This window comes from Hippocampus guttulatus, chromosome 21 (assembly GCF_054856545.1).
Source record: "Hippocampus guttulatus isolate MCC_2025c chromosome 21, RoL_Hgut_1.0, whole genome shotgun sequence".
Lineage (NCBI taxonomy): Eukaryota > Metazoa > Chordata > Actinopteri > Syngnathiformes > Syngnathidae > Hippocampus > Hippocampus guttulatus.
Window position 1 is genome coordinate 11,357,095 of NC_141281.1, and position 19,917 is coordinate 11,377,011.

The 19,917-nt window shown below is 42.3% G+C and overlaps 3 protein-coding genes and 1 long non-coding RNA gene across 8 annotated transcripts; 2 read left to right on the forward strand and 2 right to left on the reverse strand.

The window, feature by feature from the left end:
* Nucleotides 1–566: 566 nt before the first annotated feature.
* LOC147187172 (solute carrier family 22 member 13-like) lies at nucleotides 567–5,483 on the reverse strand. Its single transcript, XM_086101531.1, has 10 exons — nucleotides 5,106–5,483; nucleotides 4,918–5,021; nucleotides 4,585–4,739; nucleotides 3,621–3,792; nucleotides 3,408–3,528; nucleotides 3,039–3,133; nucleotides 2,742–2,956; nucleotides 1,773–1,881; nucleotides 1,164–1,358; nucleotides 567–1,063 (listed from the first exon to the last, which is right to left on the reverse strand). Exons 1-10 carry the CDS (start codon nucleotides 5,481–5,483, stop codon nucleotides 1,024–1,026), a joined length of 1,584 nt encoding a protein of 527 aa, XP_085957657.1. The 3' UTR covers nucleotides 567–1,023.
* Nucleotides 3,422–10,488, forward strand: LOC147187173 (uncharacterized). The gene is made up of 5 exons (XR_015098956.1): nucleotides 3,422–3,543; nucleotides 5,882–6,142; nucleotides 8,556–8,646; nucleotides 9,815–9,967; nucleotides 10,372–10,488. It is a non-coding gene; the product is annotated as an uncharacterized LOC147187173 (long non-coding RNA).
* LOC147187174 (solute carrier family 22 member 13-like) lies at nucleotides 8,165–14,160 on the reverse strand. 5 transcript variants are annotated; one of them, XM_086101530.1, is made up of 12 exons: nucleotides 14,125–14,160; nucleotides 12,933–13,042; nucleotides 11,898–12,148; nucleotides 11,705–11,808; nucleotides 10,874–11,028; nucleotides 10,591–10,762; nucleotides 10,363–10,483; nucleotides 10,108–10,202; nucleotides 9,820–10,034; nucleotides 8,886–8,994; nucleotides 8,571–8,765; nucleotides 8,165–8,471 (listed from the first exon to the last, which is right to left on the reverse strand). In XM_086101530.1, exons 3-12 carry the CDS (start codon nucleotides 12,018–12,020, stop codon nucleotides 8,411–8,413), a joined length of 1,350 nt encoding a protein of 449 aa, XP_085957656.1. In that variant the 5' UTR covers nucleotides 12,021–12,148; nucleotides 12,933–13,042; nucleotides 14,125–14,160; the 3' UTR covers nucleotides 8,165–8,410. The 5 variants fall into 5 exon arrangements, with proteins under 5 accessions (XP_085957656.1, XP_085957651.1, XP_085957652.1 ...); XM_086101525.1 differs by lacking the exon at nucleotides 14,125–14,160 and having other exon boundaries at nucleotides 11,898–12,294; nucleotides 12,933–13,043; XM_086101526.1 differs by lacking the exons at nucleotides 8,165–8,471; nucleotides 14,125–14,160 and having other exon boundaries at nucleotides 8,593–8,761; nucleotides 11,898–12,294; nucleotides 12,933–13,039.
* On the forward strand, nucleotides 13,682–19,778 carry cry-dash (cryptochrome DASH). The gene is made up of 14 exons (XM_086101532.1): nucleotides 13,682–13,818; nucleotides 14,639–14,811; nucleotides 15,186–15,279; nucleotides 15,351–15,481; nucleotides 15,590–15,738; nucleotides 15,841–15,929; nucleotides 16,013–16,086; nucleotides 16,170–16,259; nucleotides 16,438–16,517; nucleotides 16,969–17,028; nucleotides 17,136–17,293; nucleotides 17,495–17,614; nucleotides 18,778–18,954; nucleotides 19,549–19,778. Exons 1-14 carry the CDS (start codon nucleotides 13,756–13,758, stop codon nucleotides 19,654–19,656), a joined length of 1,566 nt encoding a protein of 521 aa, XP_085957658.1. The 5' UTR covers nucleotides 13,682–13,755; the 3' UTR covers nucleotides 19,657–19,778.
* The last annotated feature ends 139 nt before the right edge of the window (nucleotides 19,779–19,917 follow it).

Consider the following 19,917-nt stretch of genomic DNA (forward strand, 5'->3'; position numbering starts at 1 on the left):
AATCTCAGCCCCGCATGAAGGGGCAGGAAACAAGGATTGTGTAATTATTTTCACCACCGAATTCGACTCGGTGGTAGATGTGGTGGATTTTTTAATTTTTTTTATTTATTTTTGTTACAGTAATCAGGAAAAGCCAGTTTGGTAGTTGTGCACGGGTCCTTTAAATGTGCAGAAAGAGCCAAACCACTTGCATGTATCTTAAATGGACCACATTGTCAGCTGAGCTTGACATTTTGCTGCCATCTACTGTCCAAATGGTCCAGCTGCTTTCTGACAAACACTTTTGACCAATCATATTTGCAGAAAGTCTTCCTTCATTAACAACTATGTTTGAAGGAGAAAAAAATACATAATGATTACATGTACGGCTGATACCAATGCAATTAATGAGGAGTGTCAAAATGTGATAAAACGAGAAAAGGGGTACATCAAAGGCAGGCCAAAAAGTGTGGCGGTTGCCCCCACAGTGGCCCCCTGGTTTGGTGGTTTGGTTACCTTTGCGTGTGGATTAAGTGCAGAATAACTCGCTCAACGACACATTTCATAAATAGGAAGACAACTAAAGATTTACTCAGTTGTTTAATTTCACACTTGATGGGTGGGCAGAGATCTTATTTGTATGGGAGCAATTAAAAAGTCAATATCCATAAACCGTACCTATGGAGCCCGAGATATGAAATGGCCACAGCATCGCTATAACATGAACTTAAAATGATAATGTTATGAAGTTTATTGACAGAGGTGTACCTCAAGGTTCCTCTTTAGGTCCTTTAGCATACACCATCTTCACCACCTCTCACAAGTCCCACAAAATTGGAATAACATACTCACAAAATAATAACTTGTACAAAAGACAAAATACAAATAAATAATGTTAATATCATTCCGGGACAGTTGTGTGAGCAGATTGAGGGCACCTTCTTGACAAAATCCTCTAATGTTTTGTTGATAAGCCGCTTTTGCCCCCACAAGAGCGCAAATGTCTGTAATTGTCCATATAAACCACAATGCTGTTATTTTGCTTCAGTTTTCTTCTCCTTCTATGTATCCCGTGTCAATCCTCCTAGTTAAAAAAATAACAAAAACATTACAAGGTTAAAAAAAAAGAAAAAATCATTATTGGTGTCTGTTTTTTTTGTTTTTCATAGCATTCGTCAACTCACTTCAGCGTGACGTGCTCCTGAAGTTCGGTGTTGAGGGTCTCTGGCAGCAGCAGACAGAGGCCCACTGCACAAACAGGTACGATGCCGTACACGAACATGGGGAGGGAGTTATGGTAGTCGGCCAGGAGCCTTATCAAGGGGGCCAGGATGCCTCCCACGCGAGCGCACATGGAGTTCAGACCTACGCCACTCTGCCTAGCAACATACAGAACGCCAACACCATTTCAAAGCTAATTTAAAAAAAAAATCAAATCTTGCAACCACTTCACGTCTCAGAAGAGATGAAATGATTCATCAAATAATGCGAAAAATCTGACAGCCACCCGCTAACCTGATCTTGCAACAGACAACTCTACCATCATTCCCTGACACCCACATCACTCACCACGCCAGGCCCCCTCCTTTCAAAGGCTCACACGCAGTCACGGATATTATTGTGTGGAAGGACCCCAAGTGGAAACAGTCTTACTTGTACTTAGCGTGAACACTTGGAACATCAACGGGATATATTGGGAGAAGAATCAAATCGAAAAATACTCAATAGCTGGAGCCTTACTTCTTCGGTTTAAGGGCATCAACTCTTGAAACCTTGCAAGTTAATTGACTTACCTTAGTGTGGTGGGGTACAGCTCTGCTGTGTAAACATAAACGATGCAGTAGCAGCCAGTGGATGCAAATTTCCCAAGAATGGCAATGACGGTCGCAACGACAGGAAGGTCTGAAATGACAATAATCGAGTGAATCAGAATAAAGCCCTAATATTATGAAAACTAAGTCATATATTTCAAAATTTTTAAAAAGTACAATTTTTAGAGTATAGTTTAAAGTTGTAATTTACAAGAAGTTGGATATTTTTGAGATACTGGTAGTCGTGTATTTATTTTTAATAAAGTCGTACATTTTCATGAAAGAAAAAAAACGTATTTGGTAAAAGAAAAATCTCTATATATACAGTATATATAGATATCTATATATCTATATATATATATATATATATATATATATATATATATATATGTTCAAATTTAATGTACCGGTAATATAAGTCCCGCATTTTCTCCCATTTCTTTTAGACTTAAGTTGCATAGAAAGGAAAAGTTGCATTTTTTTGAATGAAATTGTATGTTTTCAAGTTTACAGTAAGGCTTATATTTTTAGTCTCGTCGTACATTTTCAAGAATAAAGTCAAGAATAATTCATTTAATTAAAATCATATTTTCAAGATTGAAGTCATGTATTACAAAAAAGACTGAAGTCAGATATTTACGATACAAACATTTCTATATTTTTGAGATTTTAAACATTTTAACATTTAAATTCTAAGATTTTCATGTAGTATATAAATTAACAAGTATCTAAATAAATATTATTACGAGAATAACGTCCCATTTTTCAGATGAAGAAGTAATGTGCAGTAAAGGTAGTAATATTATTATTTTTTGAAAATTAAAAACATATGTTTGAGAAAAAAAACATTTCAAGATAAAAATAACTAGTTTTTAAATGTGCCCTTATTCTCCAGTGCGTCCCCCCGTAATGTTTTATTTCCATCGAGAAGTCGCCGTGTGTTAAGGTTACCTTTGGGCACGGCAATAATGGAGAGGCAAGCGCACCCTCCAAGCAACAACAACATGGCCTCACACCGTCGCCTCCCAAAGCGCCCAATCAGCGGCAAAGAACCCAGACGGGCGGGAAACTCCACCAGGCCAAAGATGAGCTGTGTGAGGTAGATGTTCAGTCCAAAGTTTCCGACGTTCAGGCTCAGGCCGTAGTACATCACGCTGATTCCAAACCTGTCGTACACATTGAAGACGATTGATTATTTCACTCTCTCTTAAGTCGAGCAGAGTGCGCTGTCAGGTTTTAAATCCTCACCAGACGCAGCCCATGCAGAGCGCTCGTTTTCTCAGGTATGGTGTCCTGAAGATGTCCAACATGCTGGCTCTGTTGGGTGTCTCACTCACCTCCATCTACAACCACACATATCATTAGGACATTATATTTTCTGTATTTAACCCTTTCAGGGACAGCTTTTACTACAGTGGATAGCTTATCGTGTTATCGGGTTGCAGGGTGCATGAAAGGTTTACATTTGTTTGACCAAAACACTGTACTTAAACAAAAGTACAGTGGTACCTTCACTGACAAGTTTAAAAGGCTTTTACAGCCTTTCCAGTCCACATTTATTTGGTTTCTATGAATTGGGAGGTAAGAATGATGGCTGAGATATGTGTTGGTGTTCACCTTGTCCAGCAGATCTTGGGACACCTCTTTCCCGTTGACTTTTGCCGCTCTGTGCACCTCCTTCACGGCCTCCTCCTTCCTGCCCTGAGTGATGAGCCAACGAGCCGATTCTGGGAGAATCCTGGCGGGTTCAAAGGTACGACATACTAGCTAGCTTGACTATTTTCTCATGTAAGGGTTATAAATGAGTGGCCAACTGTCACGTGATGGTACCAGTAAAACGTGGCCAGGACAATAAGAAGAGGACCGTAGAGGGCCAGTTGGAGGATCCTCCAGTCGCGGATGAAATAGGCGAGACCGGACAACAGCATGAGACCGATGGGATAAAAACTGTGACTGATAATGGTGCAGAAGGCAAACTTTGACGAGTCGCACCACTCGCCACCTTCGGTGAAACACAAGACTGCAATTAAGTTTCGGCATTGAAAACAAATGGTGGCATTGTGATAAAAAAAAGTTGTTTGGATGCTGAAACAAATTTGCCACTGAAATCAATTGGACGGATGTCAGGCCGCGAGTGTTTGACTGCTTTGGCTTTGCACTTTTTGTAAGCATATCCTCCCTGCCCCATTGTTGAACATTTTTTCCGCAGGGTTCAATTTCAGGGCCACTACTATTTTTCATTGCAGTTTGCATTTGGTGCATAAAGCAATGTTTTTAGTTAGGTTTTTTTCTTTTTTAACCAAGTTGACAAATCAAGCAGCCGAAGGTTTTCTACTAAACACCAAACTACCAAAGGAGGCATTCATCTAAAGCCAGGGAAGTCTATCCGGACAGCTGCACTGGAACTTCAGTCGATTCAGCAGATGCTTTGGTGGTTGAGCATTATAATCTTCCCCTTGAAGACTTTGAACAACCCGTACTAAGTAGGGGTAAAGCTTTATCACCGTCTTATCGCACAGATGAACGCCTGCTCTAGGAACTCTGTTTTCATCAGTGATCATAGTACCAAGCCTTCCCGTGCGTGCTTTGTCAAGAACTGATACTGTTTGGAGAGAAATGCCATTGATAGTGTAAATTGTACAACACGTTGGTGTAGTGTGATGGACATAAAGCTCCTCAAACTTGTGCAAAAATGTAGTTAGAGGGACAGAATAAATCTCAATATATTTCAGTGCCGGTCCTTGATGTTCAATGGCAAAACCCATTGGCAGTGTTCTGGGTACACGCCACTCACCTATCACGAATGAATTGGTGAGGATTCCCGCCATGGACACACCGCAAAGGAATTTAAGAACAATATAAACGTAGATATTGGGAGAGAACGCAGCACTGACGCCAAACAGGAAAAGAAGAAGAATGCCGAGCAAGACCACAAAGCGGCGACCAAGCCTAAAAAACAAATCATACAATAATGGAAGTTAGTCAAGGTGAAGATTGACAAACATGGACCCGAGATTGCCAAATGTGAGCCAAACCTAGATGTGTTTTGCACCCTGATTTTTGGCGCAGCGTCGGCATTTGACGACTGTGTACCTACTGTATTGTCAGCTATGTAATGTAGTTGTACCTGTCGGCCATGCTGCCCGATATGAAGGCTCCAATCAGAAGCCCGGCCATGTAAATAGACTGAGACACCTCAATAAAGGTTTTTCTGTCACAGACCAGATTAAACTGATGGAGAAACAAAGAGCAAGAGAATTACAAAAAAATGGTATGGACAGTTCACTGGTACCGTGGCGACCATTTCCATCTCACCTCTGTCACAATGCTGGACGCCCCAGCTGGCACCTCAATCTTCGATCCATTGAGGCAGCTCGTGGTCACGTTCAGGCCATACAGCTCGATGGTCTCCAGGTCGTAGTCGACCGGCGTGAACATGAGGCAGCTCTGGAAGCTTCCATCCGGATTTACGGGGATGGTGAGCTCCTTCTGCCTCTCCAAGGTCAGGTTGGCATCTCCCCACTCCAGGATCCAGTCAGTGTCGCAATAGTTTGGGAAGTCGAGGCCCGTGAAGACCTGACCGATGACGTCGAAGGCGATGAAGATGTTGGGGATGCACAAAGCGGCCACCAGGCGCTTCTGGAACACGCCAAACTCGCCGATCTCTTTGAGGACGTGCGTGAAGGAGCTCATGATGAAGCGCTCGCCGGACTGCAGAACAACGTGCAATTCAAAGCCTTTTCAATCGGCCCCCGTTAATGTTTAAACGGGTGTATGTTTTTATCACACAATTCTGCTCTTTCATTACCTTACTACAGTAGAACAAGTCAGAAAACCGCTGACAACTGCCAAGCAAAATGGTGATTTTTTTTCATGACAGTCAGAACTGTAGTAATTTATTAACATTTTTATCATTCAGGGCCAAAATCCAGTCGGCCCTAAAACCTTCCATACACGAAGTCGCGGACCTCTGAGCAAATAAATGTCATAAAATCCCACTTTTGAGAGAGGTTCAAGTCACTTGTGTTAATATTGCACCAATTCACAACAGAGGTTAATCTAAAGACACTTTACATTTACACCTTGAGCAGAACAAGACATCAGCCGGCACCTGGCAACAAAGTTAAGGAAACGCTCCCTCAAGGAAGAAAGCCTGAACAGAATCAAGGAAGGAAAACAGGATAGAGAGGTTGAGCATCCTCAGTAGGAACAAGAAAAAAAAGGGCCCAACAACAGTAGCAGTCCCAAGACGACGGCAACGGCGACGATACTTGTCCACTTCCAACGCCACCTTCCCCAGCCTCACCACCGCCGACAACCAGGGGACACAAGCAGGGAGCACCAGCCACAAGGTAAAAAAAAACAAAAACAAAAAAAGAGAAAGTGAGAAGAGCATGTTAGCAACATACATACATGAAAGGTGATAATACAACAGCACACCAGACAATCACTGTAACTGCAGTGTTATTTGAAAAAAAAAACAGGCTGAGGTAAAGAGATACAAAAAAAGATGAAGGCAAGTTTAGTGAATAGAGCCTCGAAGATGATTCCATATTGTACACTAGAAAATTGTCGGGTACTCGGTAGATAGGGCACCACAAGCTCTTTAAAGTACAATGCTGCCTGGCCATGACCTGACTTGTGTGGATGATTTCTGGGTACTATTGAACCTCCTGGAGCCCCTGTAACAAAAAGTGCTCCCCCCCTGCCCCCCAGAAACTTGAACATTTCGATAACTCCCTCTCACTCTGTTTCCATGGGCCTATTGAAATGCTCAAAAAAGTAAATGCTCTTTCTTTTAGTGAGAGTTAATGCTGTCTTAGTAGGGCCACAATTTAACGTCGCTTCTTTATTGACTTAAGACATTATGATGGCGAATACACTCATTCTATATTACCACAAGCCAGTTTTGTGTGTGAATTTACAAGGGAGCCGCTTTGGGAGTTTTGTTTGTTTTTTAACCAGTTTTCATATGACACGGCCGTAAAAAGACTGCTAACAAAATTGGGATTTAAAAAAAAGGAGTATCCTTAAAGGTTGCAAATGGCAGATGTAATGTTGTATCTGGATATTATTTAAGAATTATAAGTTAATACATTGTAGTTGTAAACCACGAACGGCCCAAACTTTAAAAACAAACAAACAAAAACGCTTATTTTGAAAGCGTTATTTCATACAACATCGTGGCTGACAACTTGACCGACTCCTCAACAGGAGCCTGCCCGCACGAGAGAGGGTCAGACCGGCGACGAGTCTTTCACATTGTTGTGTTCGTGTGATGGAGCCGGTTCTTATTTTGGTTCGATTTGGTACCGACGCGCTGTCATCTCTACCTCCGGCACGATAAATATGAAGTTTATTAAACGACTTACAACTTCGTGACTGAGATGATAACACTCATTTACGTATTGGTTATGTTAAAAAAAAAAAAAAAAAAAAGACCGGTTCGTGTTTTGGTTCGATTTGGTACCGACGCGCTGTTATGTCTATCCCCTGCACGATAAGCATGAAATTTATTAAACGACGACTTACGACTTCGTGACTGAGGTAATAACACTAATTTACGTATTGGTTTTGTTTAAAAAAAAAAAGACGTTAGATCGCGCTTTAACTTTCGAATGTTTTTTATGTGAACGTTCACGTTAAGAATAAGCGCTTTTAAAACAGATGTTTTACTTGCTAGATTTTTCCAAATTCCACCCGTTAGGGTGGGATTTCCGGCATTGAATATCAATTGAATTTACAAAACGGATTAAATACAAATTACGACGTACTTTGTAAATATATATAAAGACATACAGTATATACAGAGTATAACCATGGAATCACTTAACTTTTCACCCTCGCAGGTTGTCTTGTTTATGAGCTTCACGTTTCAATTTCCGGTTGCCCTTCAAAGTAATATATCCCGTGTTTTATGTGCGCTTCTCAAACGCTAAAATGCCACGTTTTCGGTGAAATGGGAAAGTAGTACATTGGCATCAAGGAAGTATGCTGAAGTGATTGCAACAACTTTTAAGTCTTTTACCCATTCTGCATGTACAGTACAGGCGCAGTGTAATGTTCTGCTAGTTTAAAAAAATATATATTCATTTGTGTAAGGGTAATGTTCAGGATGTGTTGTACTTGTGTTTTTTTCTCTCTTTGCATCATGGCTAGGTCCCTGCCCTCTGTGAATAGCGGGAGATCATTATAAATTAATAGCACTATTAATATGTTGTGTATTTTCTCCTGTTGATAGTGTTTCAGACGGCGACCATGTCATGGGCGGTGTAACTGGATGTGTGGGCAATTAATATGTAAAATTAGCTTTACAGTTGCATAACTCGAGAGGGAACGTGCATAACCGACACATTTTCAGAAATAGACAGACATCCAAGGACTTACTTTATTGATTTCACACTTCATGGGTAGGCAGATTCAAGCAATTAAAAAGTCAATATAAACAGGAGTGCATAATACTGTATATACATGACACATCTCATATCCTATCTACAGAGCCTGGGAGATGACCTGGCCACTACACAGATATAAGTGTCCAAAATGCTAATTTGTGATCATGAAATAGACATCTGTATCTGTTGCCATGGCAACAAAGCGCCCCTCATCGTCCATATCAACTACAATGCCGTGCTTTGGACTTGTTTTTCTCCATCCGCTTTGTATGCCTCGTCAATGCCCCTAAATGAATAATAAGCACATGAAAATAAAACATTGTAATGTTGAAGAAAGTAAAAAAAATTCATCTTGCTGTCGTTTTCCTAGGGCTCATCAACTCACCTGTGCTGTGCATGGTCCTGAAGTTCAGCATTGAGGGTCTCTGGCAGCAGCAGACAGAGGCCGCCTGCACTCGCAGGTATGATGCCGTACACCAACATGGGGATCGCGTCGTGGTAGACGCCCAGCAGCCTTACCAGGGGGGCCAGGATGCCTCCCACACGTGCGCACACTGAGTTCAGACCGATGCCATTCTGCCTAGCACCACACAAAAAGCCAACAACGTTCCATAGCAAATGGAAGGAATTTATTTATTTTTGTTTTATGGCTGGGACCACTTCCCTTCCTGCATGAAACTTTTGAGGTTACCTACCTTACCTTAGCGTGGTGGGGTACAGTTCTGCCGTGTAAACATACACAATGGTGAAGGAGGCAGTGGATGCAGATTTCCCAAATATGGCGATGACGGTCACGACGACGGGAAGGTCTGAAATGACAAGTCGGGATTTAAACACAAATAAAGGGAAAGAGAAAATAGTGGTATACAGTAATCCCTCGTTTATCACGGTTAATGGGGACCAAAACCACCCGCGATAAACGAAAATCCGCGAAGTAGCGTCCAATTAACATAAAAAATAAAATTATATAAAACATTTTTTTTTTTGTTAAAGTCCACAAACGGTCCGCGAGAAGCTGCAAAACAACAGCGAGTCACATAGAGCAACATATACAGTACTGTAGTCCATGTATATGTAATAAAAAAAAGTATATATATTTTTAATATGTTTGAAAAAACTGCGATTCACTGAACCCGCGATAAACGAACCGCGAAGTAGCGAGGGATCACTGTACAGTATTTTTCTTTTTCTTTTTATTTTTGAGATTCATATTGTATATTTTGGGGATTAAAGTTTTTTTTAATGAAAAACCTTTCAAAAAGAAATGATGATATTTCCAAAGTAAAAGTTCATATTATATATGTGTGAGCATTAAATAATCTGGATCAAGATTTGTATTTATTTTTTGACAAAACATCAGATGTATCGCTCAACAAAAAAGTTGTAAACATTTTATCACATTAAGTCAAATATTTTTAGGGTTTAAAGTAGTAATATCACAAGAAAAAGTTGTGCATTTATTTTCTTGTCAAAAAATATCCGAATTTGGAGATGAAAGTAAGATATTTACAAAATAAGATGTATAATATTTTCTTGAAAAAAAATTCTGTAATTTATTGTCGGGATAAAAACAAAGATGACTACTTTTCAAATGTTGTATTATTATAAAATTGTGCATTGTGTGTTAAGGTTACCTTTGGGCACGGCAATGATGGCGAGGCAAGTGGCCCCTGCAAACATTAACAACACGACCTCACACCGTCGCCTCCCGAAGCGCCCAATCAGCGGCAAAGAACCCAGACGGGCGGGAAGCTCGGCCAGGCCAAAGATCAACTGCGTCAGGTAGATGTTCAGTCCGAAGTTGCCAACGTTCAGGCTCAGGCCGTAGTACAACAAGGTGATCGCAAACCTGTCGTACACATTGAAGACGATTGATTATTACACTCTCGAGCAGAGTGCGCCGTCAGGTTTTAAATCCTCACCAGATGTAGCCCATGATAAGCACACGTTTTCTCAGATATGGTGTCCTGAAGATGTCCACCACGCTACCTCTGTTGGGTGTCTCACCCACCTCCATCTACAACCACGCATATCATTAGGACATTATATTTGCTGACAAAGTGGACAGTGGAACTTTGATTTCCAAGTTTAAAAAGCATTGCACATTTATTTGGTTTCTAGGAATTGGAGATATGAATGATGGCTGATTTTTTTTTTTTTTTGCGTTGGATGTTCACCTTGTTCAGCAGATCTTGCGACATTTCCTTCCCGTTGACTTTTGCCGCTCTGCGCACTTCCCTCACGGCATCCGCCTTCCTGCCTTGAGTGATGAGCCAGCGAGCAGATTCTGGAAGAATCCTGGCGGGTTCAAAGGTACGGCATGTTTATTATTAGCTTGACCGGTTTGTATTTTCTCACTCAAAATGTTGTATCCGCATGCTCAAGTGTCATGTAATAGTACCAACCAGTAAAATATGGACAGGACAATAAGAAGAGGGCCGTAGAGAGCCAGTTGGAGGATCCTCCAGTTGTGGATGAAATAGGCGAGGCCGGACAATATCATGAGACCGATGGAATAAAAACTGTGGCTGACGATGGTGCAGAAGGCAAACTTGGATGACTTGCACCACTCGCCACCTTCGGTGAAACACAAGACTGCATTTTAGTTTGAAAAGAAACGATGGCCTCATGGGAAAAGATGTCAGGATGTAAAAGTCATGGCATGGGTTCTGGTCACACCACACTGACCTATCACAAATGCGTTGGTGAGGATTCCCGCCGTGGACACGCCACACAGGAACTTGAGAACAATATAAACGTAGACGTCGGGAGAGAAGGCGGTACTGACGCCAAACAAGAGAAGAAGAAGATGGGCGAGCAAGACTACAAGGCGGCGACCAAACCTAAAAAAAATAAAATAAATCACAAAAGATAGCATTGGCGACTTTAATCATATTTATTTTACTTTATTACCGCAAATTGTGGATTGAGGACAATGAGTACAGTTCAATTTAGCAAACGGGTTGGGGCATGCGGTGGTCGTTAAATTAAAGTACCGGTACTTTTTTTTTTGTGCCCTTATAAAAGGGATCTCAAACTCTGATCCTCAAGGGCCACTGTGCTGCGTGTTTTCCCATCTCTTCCCGTTGCAACAGACCTTAACGAAACAGTCGATATAAATGGAAAGGTATGACACGACCTTTTTGTGTCGACAGTGATGCTAAGCTAACTGTTGCCCCTGCCAACATGGCCGCCATGTGACATCTGTCAACTGGCTCTCGTCCGTATGTTTGTGACGAAAGCAGCCTAATTTGGAAACGCGTGTATGAGTCTCTATCTGTTTTTGTGCTACAGCAGCAGGAAACGACTGTGGTCAGTTATTGAACGAACACACTTCAACAAATGGGCGTTTTGAGTGTTCTGGACACTTTTTTTTCTGTACGTTAAATCTGGACTGCGTTCGTTCAGAATCCGTTAAATCCAAGTTCCCAAAATAAATCCTGGGATTTGAACCAGGACATGTCGACTTTTTCTACTTGTTATACAATCCAAAAAAGAATGTGTTGGCTCTCCTCGTACCTGTCGGCCATTGCGCCCGACACGAAGCCTCCAATCAGAAGTCCGGCCATGTAAATGGACTGAGACGCCTCAATGAACGTCCTCCTATCACACACCAGATTAAACTGATGGTGGAAGCCAAAACAAACAAATAATATGTTTTGGGGGAACTTAAATGACAAAAACAGAGAAGTGACGTCCACAGCCGTCTCACCTCGGTCACAATGCTGGACGCCCCAGGTGTCACCTCAAACTCGGATCCATTAAGGCAGCCGGTGGTTGAGTTCAGGCCGTACAGCTCGATAGTCTCCAGGTCGGAGTCGACTGGCGTGAACATGAGGCAGCTCTGGAAGCTTCCGTCCGGGCTTGCGGGGATGGCGAGCTCCTTCTGCCTCTCCAAGGTCAGGTTGGCATCCACCCGCTCCAGGATCCAATCGACATTGCAGTAGTGTGGGAAGTCGAGGCCTGTAAAGACGTGGCTGATGGTATCGAAGGCGATGAAGATGCTGGGGACGCACAAAGCGGCCACCAGGCGCTTCTGGAACAAGCCAAACTCGCCGATCTCCTTGAGGATGTGCCCGAAGGTGCTCATGGCAAAAGCGCTCGCTGGACTGCACAACAACGCGCAAAGGAAAACCTTTTCAATCTCCACGTTAATGATTAAACGGACGTGTTTTCATCATGCACATCTCGTACATAGTGTGAAAACTGGAAGAAGAAAACCAGCTGATCCCAACATGAGCAAGCAGCTGACTGCAATCTGCCTCGGTCGGTTGGTTTGAGATGATAAACTGCTCTCAACACCACTTTACGTGTGTGAAATGTTTCTGGGTTCTCTTGGCTCAAAATTGTTTTTCCAGCAACTGGAAAAACATTTGATTTTGTACACCTTATCAAATATGCACAATTTTGAAAAGAAAACCCGCCAACTCTGCAGAACATCTGAACACTATTCACCATGCTGGCCCATCACAAGAAATGTTCAATGTTAGTAAAAACTTGACCGAGACTACAAACAAAATTTGGATTAAAAAGATAAGCATATAGTTTGAAAATCACAGATTTCATTCCCATGGAATGTGTCTCGGATTATTGTGTAAACATTATGAATCCATTCCAAAATTGAAATGCGGGGGCAGATTTATTTAATAATAAAAACATATAATTATTTTCATTATTTATAACATGCAAAACATTTCACCAAACGATTGGTTTTAAGGCAGAATAAGTGTAAATAAACTATGCTTACTTGCTTAATGCTGTCCGTCGTTGCCGACGATGACATCACTTCCTCCTTCAGGAAGTAATCACAGGTGGGTACGGCGGTGGCTGTAGAGGCCAATTCTTGACGCGCATGTCCTAGTATATATATAATAATAAACTAGCTACATGACCCGGATATTGTAAACATACTGCATGCAGTATGATAATACGTGCAATCCAGCCACGCGGTTTGTTTATTCCACGCGGCAAAAGTGTGGCGTCATCTTTAGTTGAGGTCTCCGTTGCGTTACGTCATTTTTACTGGACATTATATTGAATGAAGAGAAAGAAAAGCGTCGCCTCATTTCTCCGTAATAATTCCACCACCGGGCGGCACGTTCGCCCACTGGTTGCCACGTTCGCCTCACAGTGCAGAGGTCGTGGGTTTGATTAGTATGGGGAGTTTGCATGTTCTGAACGTGCCTGCGTGTTTTCTCTGGGTCCTCTGGTTTCCTCCCACATTCCAAAAACATGCGTTCCTCTGTCACAATAAATAAAAACTTAAGCGAGACAACCAACAAAATTCCGATAAAAAAATAAACCATAAAAGAGTTAAGATTACAGATGCAATTACCAGGGAGTTTGTCTCGAAACATGAATGCAAAAAAATAGAGTTTAAAAAAATATTACAAAATTATGAAAGCGATGTTATACAAACGCGTGTCTGACAACGTGACCGACTCCACTACTAGAACGTGGCCACACGAGACGGAACTGCAGGGGTCACAAAGCTGCCTTTACTGGCCGCTGTTTTTGTTTCAGAACCGGTTCTTGTTGTGGTTCGACTCGGTAGCTATCGACGCTTGGCCATGTCTGTCTCCCGGACGATAATATGTTTATTAAGAAATGATTTACGAATCCACGACAATGAGGTAAGTAAGCGCATTTACGTCCACGTCATGTTGAAAAAAATGAACGTTACATTTATAGTACGCTTTGCTTCAAATGTTTTTCTTTGGTAAGCTTTTTCGCGGTTCGTGTTTTAGAAACATCTTAGGGAACTATTTTGTCGCCGTTGCGCTGTTTTACAAGCCGGTTTGTTTAGTTAACTAGCAGTTGGGAGTTCCGTCATACACTTTCGCAATAAAATAGTTTTCAGCTGTGCATTTTGACTAATCTTATCAGTGCAAAATGACTATCTTAGAATATCTACCCATGGAAATGTTTAACTCTTATACCGTCTATGTTGGCTTGTTGATGAGCTTCACGTTAGTATATCCGGTTGCCCACACAATGCAAATAGTCTTCGGGTACTCGTCTTTTCCTCGGATTTTTTTTTTCCTATCCCAACGAGATGACCCGGGAGTACTTGGGTGTGGGGAGGGCGCGGAAGCATCGTTCGAATTCTAAAAATGCTTGACCTTTAAACCACCCCAGAGGAAATGAGATACATTAACCACAATCCCTTACGACAGCAATATGTAAAGCTACATAACCCTAGAATGTGCTCTGCGATTGGCTGGCAGTGGCAACCAGTTCATGGTTTACCCCCCCCCCCCCCCCACACACACACACACACATATATACATGTATATATACAGTATATATGTGTGTGTGTATACAGTATATATATATATATATATATACACACACACACACACACACACACACACACGCTTTGACTACTAGTGAGAGATTACTGTCAATTTAATCGTGCTGTTTTTATGATGCATATTTCCTCCGTCCCCGTAGGTGTTTCACTTTGCTCAAAAGCACGCCGACCACATCGTGCCGCTGTATTGCTTCGATCCCAGGCATTACGCGGGAACGTACAAGTACAACCTGCCGAAGACGGGACCTTTTCGGCTGCGCTTCCTACTGGAAAGCCTCCGGGATCTCAGAAACACGCTTGTGAAGAGGGGAAGGTAATTTCTGCCTAATCTACTGGAGCTGGATTCTTTTTCTTGCCTTAAATTGATTCAGAGGTATTATGTCAAAAAAACATAAAAAATTTTTTTTTGCTGTAATTATACTTTTAAAAAACCTTAACTTAAAAAACTTTTAAAATGACATAATTAAATAGAACGTCAAGAAATTGCATTATTTCCTTCAGTTCAATGGATATCGTGCTACTCCCGTTGCGTGGGCCTTAGGCACCTATGTCTTCAAAGTTCCAACTGTTTACACTTGAAAAGCAAAGTCAATCAAATTTAACTTGGTTATTTGCCTCCCTGTCAGAACACGGTTAAACATTTCACAGCCGCGGGCAGAACATCATGTGTGCTCGTGTGTTAAACAGCAACCTGGTCGTAAGACGGGGCAAACCGGAAGAAGTCGTGGCCGACCTCATCCGGCAACTGGGCTCTGTCGGCGTCGTCGCTTTCCACCAAGAGGTTCGCACCCTTCAACAGCAGCCCCATTCACATCATGATCGTGTTTATTCATATTGCAACTTCAATCACAGGTCACTTCTGAAGAGCTGACCGTGGAGAAAGGCATCAAGGACGTGTGCGCACGCATGAAGGTCCAAGTGCACACCTGCTGGGGGTCCACGCTCTACCACCGAGACGATCTGCCGTTTCAACATATTTCCAGGTGAGAGTCGGCCGACGCATGCACACACAAATGGCCAATGAGAAGCCCGAAGAAAGTAATTTCCGGAAATTATGATAAAATAAAAATCTGCAACCTCCGTTTTGGCAGGCTGCCGGATGTTTACACTCAGTTCAGGAAGGAAGTGGAATCCAAGAGTCAAGTTAGGCCTGAGTTGCCCACCTCGGACCGTCTCAAGCCTCTTCCAGGGGGGCTACAGGAGGGAGACATTCCTACTGCAGCGGACCTGAAGCAGACAGGCAAGCAGCAACAATATATTTAAAATAAAAAAGTTGAACAAGTTAAAAAAAAAAAAAAAAAAAAATCATCCATTAAAATGAATAAATGACCTATTTTTCCAGAGCCTTTGAATGACCCCCGCTCCGCTTTTCCATGCGCTGGCGGTGAAAGTCAGGCGCTGCGCCGACTTCAGCATTATTTCTGGGACACGGTGAGTTCATTTCTACACAAGTGACAACAACGTTACAATTCTGGATATCAGCTTTTGAGGAAATATTTTGTCTTTTTTCATAGGATGCGATCGCGGCCTACAAGGAGACGCGCAACGGCTTGGTGGGCTTGGACTATTCCACCAAATTTGCTCCCTGGTGAGAGTTCTTTCGACGTCGATGAAATCTGTCAATAGAAATACAAACTGACATTTAATCAGGCGTACCGGGGCACTTTGCAGGCTGGCCATGGGCTGCATTTCACCGAGGTACATTTTTCATCAGATACGCCGATACGAGAGGGAGCGAACGGCCAATCAGAGCACATACTGGTCAGTTGATTTGGATTTTCTTGCTTTCTTATTTATTGATTACTTACATGATTTCACCCTTTCATGCACCAATAATGATAACCTGATAGCATGATAAGCTGTCCACTGTAGTGACCGCTGCGCCTGAAAGGGTTACTTTGACCGTGTGTGTTTTCTCACTCTTTCATTTTGACCACAGGGTAATTTTTGAGCTTTTGTGGCGTGATTACTTCAAGTTCGTAGCACTCAAATATGGAAATCGTCTGTTTCAAGTCAAAGGTGAATATGGTTCTCATGAATTAATGAACTCATTCAGTACCAGCCAATTCTGAAAAGACGTTTAAAAACGTCTTTGGGAGTGAATGAGTTAATTTGTTTTTTTTAAAAATTCCTCCCTGTCATAATGTTGAGTGAATTCATCAAACCTTTATAACCGCGACAGGCATTGTTGTCCATTCCCTTTTAACAACCCGGGCTAAACGTAGCTTGTCTCATAGTCGAAATGCATCACTTCAACGTGCTTCCTGGACTTCAGTTGTACTACTTTCCTGATTAGACAGGGTTTGGCCATCTGAAGGTGAGAACAGAAAGAGCATATCAGCAAATCCGTGCAGGGAATCATTTAAGTGCCGTGAATAGGTGAATTATGAATCGGGGACTCAATTTGTTTATATCTAATGAAAACTGTCGGATGGCTTTTGGAGAAACATTTTTGTTTTGGTCTCTACAGGACTTCAGGACAAAACCATTCCCTGGAAGACGGACGTGACACTTTTCAACGCATGGAAAGGTTTGATCTGCTGCAATGGGGGATTTGGGCACATTTGGTGCTTGATCATGCTTATATATATCAATATTAATCCAAAGGCTTACTATTTTTTTTTTGTATTTGTCCAGAGGGACGTACAGGTGTCCCCTTTGTGGATGCCAACATGAGAGAGTTGGCCATGACGGGCTTCATGTCCAACAGGGGGCGCCAAAACGTGGCCAGCTTCCTCACCAAGGACCTGGGCCTTGACTGGAGGATGGGAGCCGAGTACTTTGAGTACCTTTTGGTAATTCTATAAATGTTTTTATGATGCATTTAGTTTTGAATGATTACAAAAAACCCCACAAAATGTAAGTAATAGCTCGTTTTCACTGATGGACACACATGTATTTAATACGTCTACGTTCTCATTTTTAACTTGGGGCCTACCTCCTCGGTGTCGATAGCACTTCTGGGAATTTAACGTCACGCAAATGTCCTCCCGCAGATCGACCATGACGTCTGCAGTAACTATGGCAATTGGCTGTACAGCGCCGGCATTGGAAATGACCCCCGGGAGAACAGGAAGTTCAACATGGTCAAGCAGGCACTCGACTATGACAGTAACGTACGTTCCGTCACCCACTGCGGTCCTGCTGTATGGCATATTTTGACGTGAGAGAATATCGCCTTTGTCCATCACGGCGAATTCGGCGAGATTGTAAAAATCTGCGATACTTGAAATATTGATACCACTTGACCAAGTTGACATTGGACCTTCTGAAAATGAGCCATGTGGGGATACAGTACTTCTGAGGTCAACATGGATTGCAAATTTCTGTTTGCGTTCAAATCCGTTGCGTTTTTAACACGTTTAAATGTCCATAATGTGCACGGGAAGGGCGAAAACAAACACATTTTACATTCTCTAATTTCACCTAGAGTGGTACCTCTACTGAGGAAATGAATATGTTCTGGAAGAAATTTCTCAACTAGAAAAGGTTGTAAGTAGAGACGCGTTTTCCATATAAATGCCCTAATCCGTTCCAAGCTCCCCAAAATTCAGACATAAATGTTTCCTAAAGCATAAAAATGCATCGAAATATGTAGCGAATACATGTTCCAATTAGATTATTGCAGAATAAATGAGACTTGTACGTCATGTAAAAAACAAAGAATAAAAATGATGGTCATTTTACTTTTAACTGCATCCTCACCGTTTTTTGCCCTCTTTAGTTTGTTCTCCCTCAGAAGTGGTTTTTGCCTGGCGTTTTGTCAAGAACTGACCCAAAGACGTTTGCTTTTGTCGGCTTTTAACAATCCTTCGAAAATGTCCGAGGCAAACATCAGCGTAGTGAGCGTTCGCCTGACCAGTGAACACTTTTTCTAGGTGATTCACATTGACGTAAAACATCAGAACGCCTCATGGACCGAAGTTGCAAATAACGAGGACGCTGCATAGACGCGTATCTATCTGTCTATCTACACACATTGCCACATTCGGCAGAGGTCCCTCTTAGCCAACGGGAGGCCAGGAAGATGCTCGGTAATAGCCAATGGCAGAGCAGCTATAACATAGCCCATCCTCTAGTTTTACCTTTCGTATCTTGAAATGTCCTTCGGAACTAGAGGCGATATTTTCCTGTTGAGGCGTTTGGTAACTTGACAATTTCGAATGAAGAGGCGTTCGTAAGTAGAGGTGCCGCTGTATTTTCAAATGTATCTCTCACAATTAACAAGGGTTCACTGAATCATTATTATTCCTGTTGTTGCCGGGATCCCAAACCTTAGGGCGACTACGTGCGGCTCTGGCTCCCCGAACTGCAGAAAATCCGGGGGGCTGACGTGCACGCGCCGTGGACCCTCAGTAAGGCGGCGCTGTCGCACGCAGACCTCGTCCTGGGTGACACTTACCCCATCCCCGTCGTCGTGGCGCCCGAATGGAGCCGACACATTGGCAAGAAACCGGTAAGAAAATCTCATTGTATCTCGTTTTGTTTTTGCGCTCAAGCCGACGCAATAGAGTTATTACTTGGGCGCCATCTAATGGAATCTTGGTTTTGCTGTTAGATTTAGTTCATGGATGGCGTTTATTCATTTGTATTGGAAATGGTCCGATTTGGCGGCAGTTTTTGAATCCACGTGTACACTGTCAAAAGTATGACACTTAGCTAGTATGTTTGCCAATACTTCCGCCGACCCGCATTTCTGTTGAGTAATTTACAGTTGTTTATGTAACATGGTTTCATGATTTTGTACCTTCCCGATGATTAGATGCTCAAATTAGAAATACGTTTTGGCAGGTGCCGGCAGATAGTTGTGGATTTTTTTTTTGCTATTTGCGGCAGGACACGGTAACTGTCCACCGTGAAGGGCCGGCGTTCACTGTATAACCAAGATCTGTACAATCATGACAACTAGCAGTCGTCTACTAGCCGAAGAAGCAACACAACTCTCTTGCCACACAACACAATAAGATTGACTCAAATGTGTCTTTTTAAAGCCTTTTATTCAACAAAGTTTGCTTGATAGCATGCTTGACTCTCTTTTGTTGTTTGACAGAACGATACCGGGCCGTACCAAAGAGGCAGAAAAGGTCCGTCTCACAACCCCAAACAGCATCGCGACAGAGGCGTTGATTTCTATTTTTCCAGAAGCAAAAACTTGTGAGCTTGGATCAAAGCCAGCCACAACGCCAACTTTGCTTTGCCTTCTTCTGTTACACTGAACTGTTTTAAGTTATGCTCCTCATCAAACTGGTTTTCTTACATATTAAATGGTGCTGTAATCCAGGGAGGGGTTTGTTTTCTTAATTTTTTGTTTCAATCATATTTTTGCGTAACCCATCTGTGCAGCCGGCGATGACAGGAAATATGTTCATGTGAGACCTAAGGGGCGGAGCTGATTTGAGGAAGCTACACAGTGAGAAGA

What these genes read in the sequence shown, in the direction of transcription:
- LOC147187174 (XM_086101525.1), bottom strand. Translation starts at nt 12,275, where the DNA reads ATGAGCACCTTCGGGCACATCCTCAAGGAGATCGGCGAGTTTGGCTTG. An exon ending in TCGGGCGCAATGGCCGACAG is followed by an intron (nt 11,029 to 11,704) that starts GTACGAGGAGAG and finishes TATTTTTTTTAG; the next exon opens with GTTTGGTCGCCGCCTTGTAG. An exon ending in CTGTACCCCACCACGCTAAG is followed by an intron (nt 8,766 to 8,885) that starts GTAAGGTAGGTA and finishes GTGTGGTGCTAG; the next exon opens with GCAGAATGGCATCGGTCTGA.
- cry-dash (XM_086101532.1), top strand. Translation starts at nt 13,756, where the DNA reads ATGTCTGTCTCCCGGACGATAATATGTTTATTAAGAAATGATTTACGA. An exon ending in GCCAATCAGAGCACATACTG is followed by an intron (nt 16,260 to 16,437) that starts GTCAGTTGATTT and finishes TTTTGACCACAG; the next exon opens with GGTAATTTTTGAGCTTTTGT. An exon ending in AGTACTTTGAGTACCTTTTG is followed by an intron (nt 17,294 to 17,494) that starts GTAATTCTATAA and finishes GTCCTCCCGCAG; the next exon opens with ATCGACCATGACGTCTGCAG.
- LOC147187172 (XM_086101531.1), bottom strand. Translation starts at nt 5,483, where the DNA reads ATGAGCTCCTTCACGCACGTCCTCAAAGAGATCGGCGAGTTTGGCGTG. An exon ending in TCGGGCAGCATGGCCGACAG is followed by an intron (nt 4,740 to 4,917) that starts GTACAACTACAT and finishes TTTGTTTTTTAG; the next exon opens with GCTTGGTCGCCGCTTTGTGG. An exon ending in GTCCTGGCCACGTTTTACTG is followed by an intron (nt 3,529 to 3,620) that starts GTACCATCACGT and finishes TGAACCCGCCAG; the next exon opens with GATTCTCCCAGAATCGGCTC.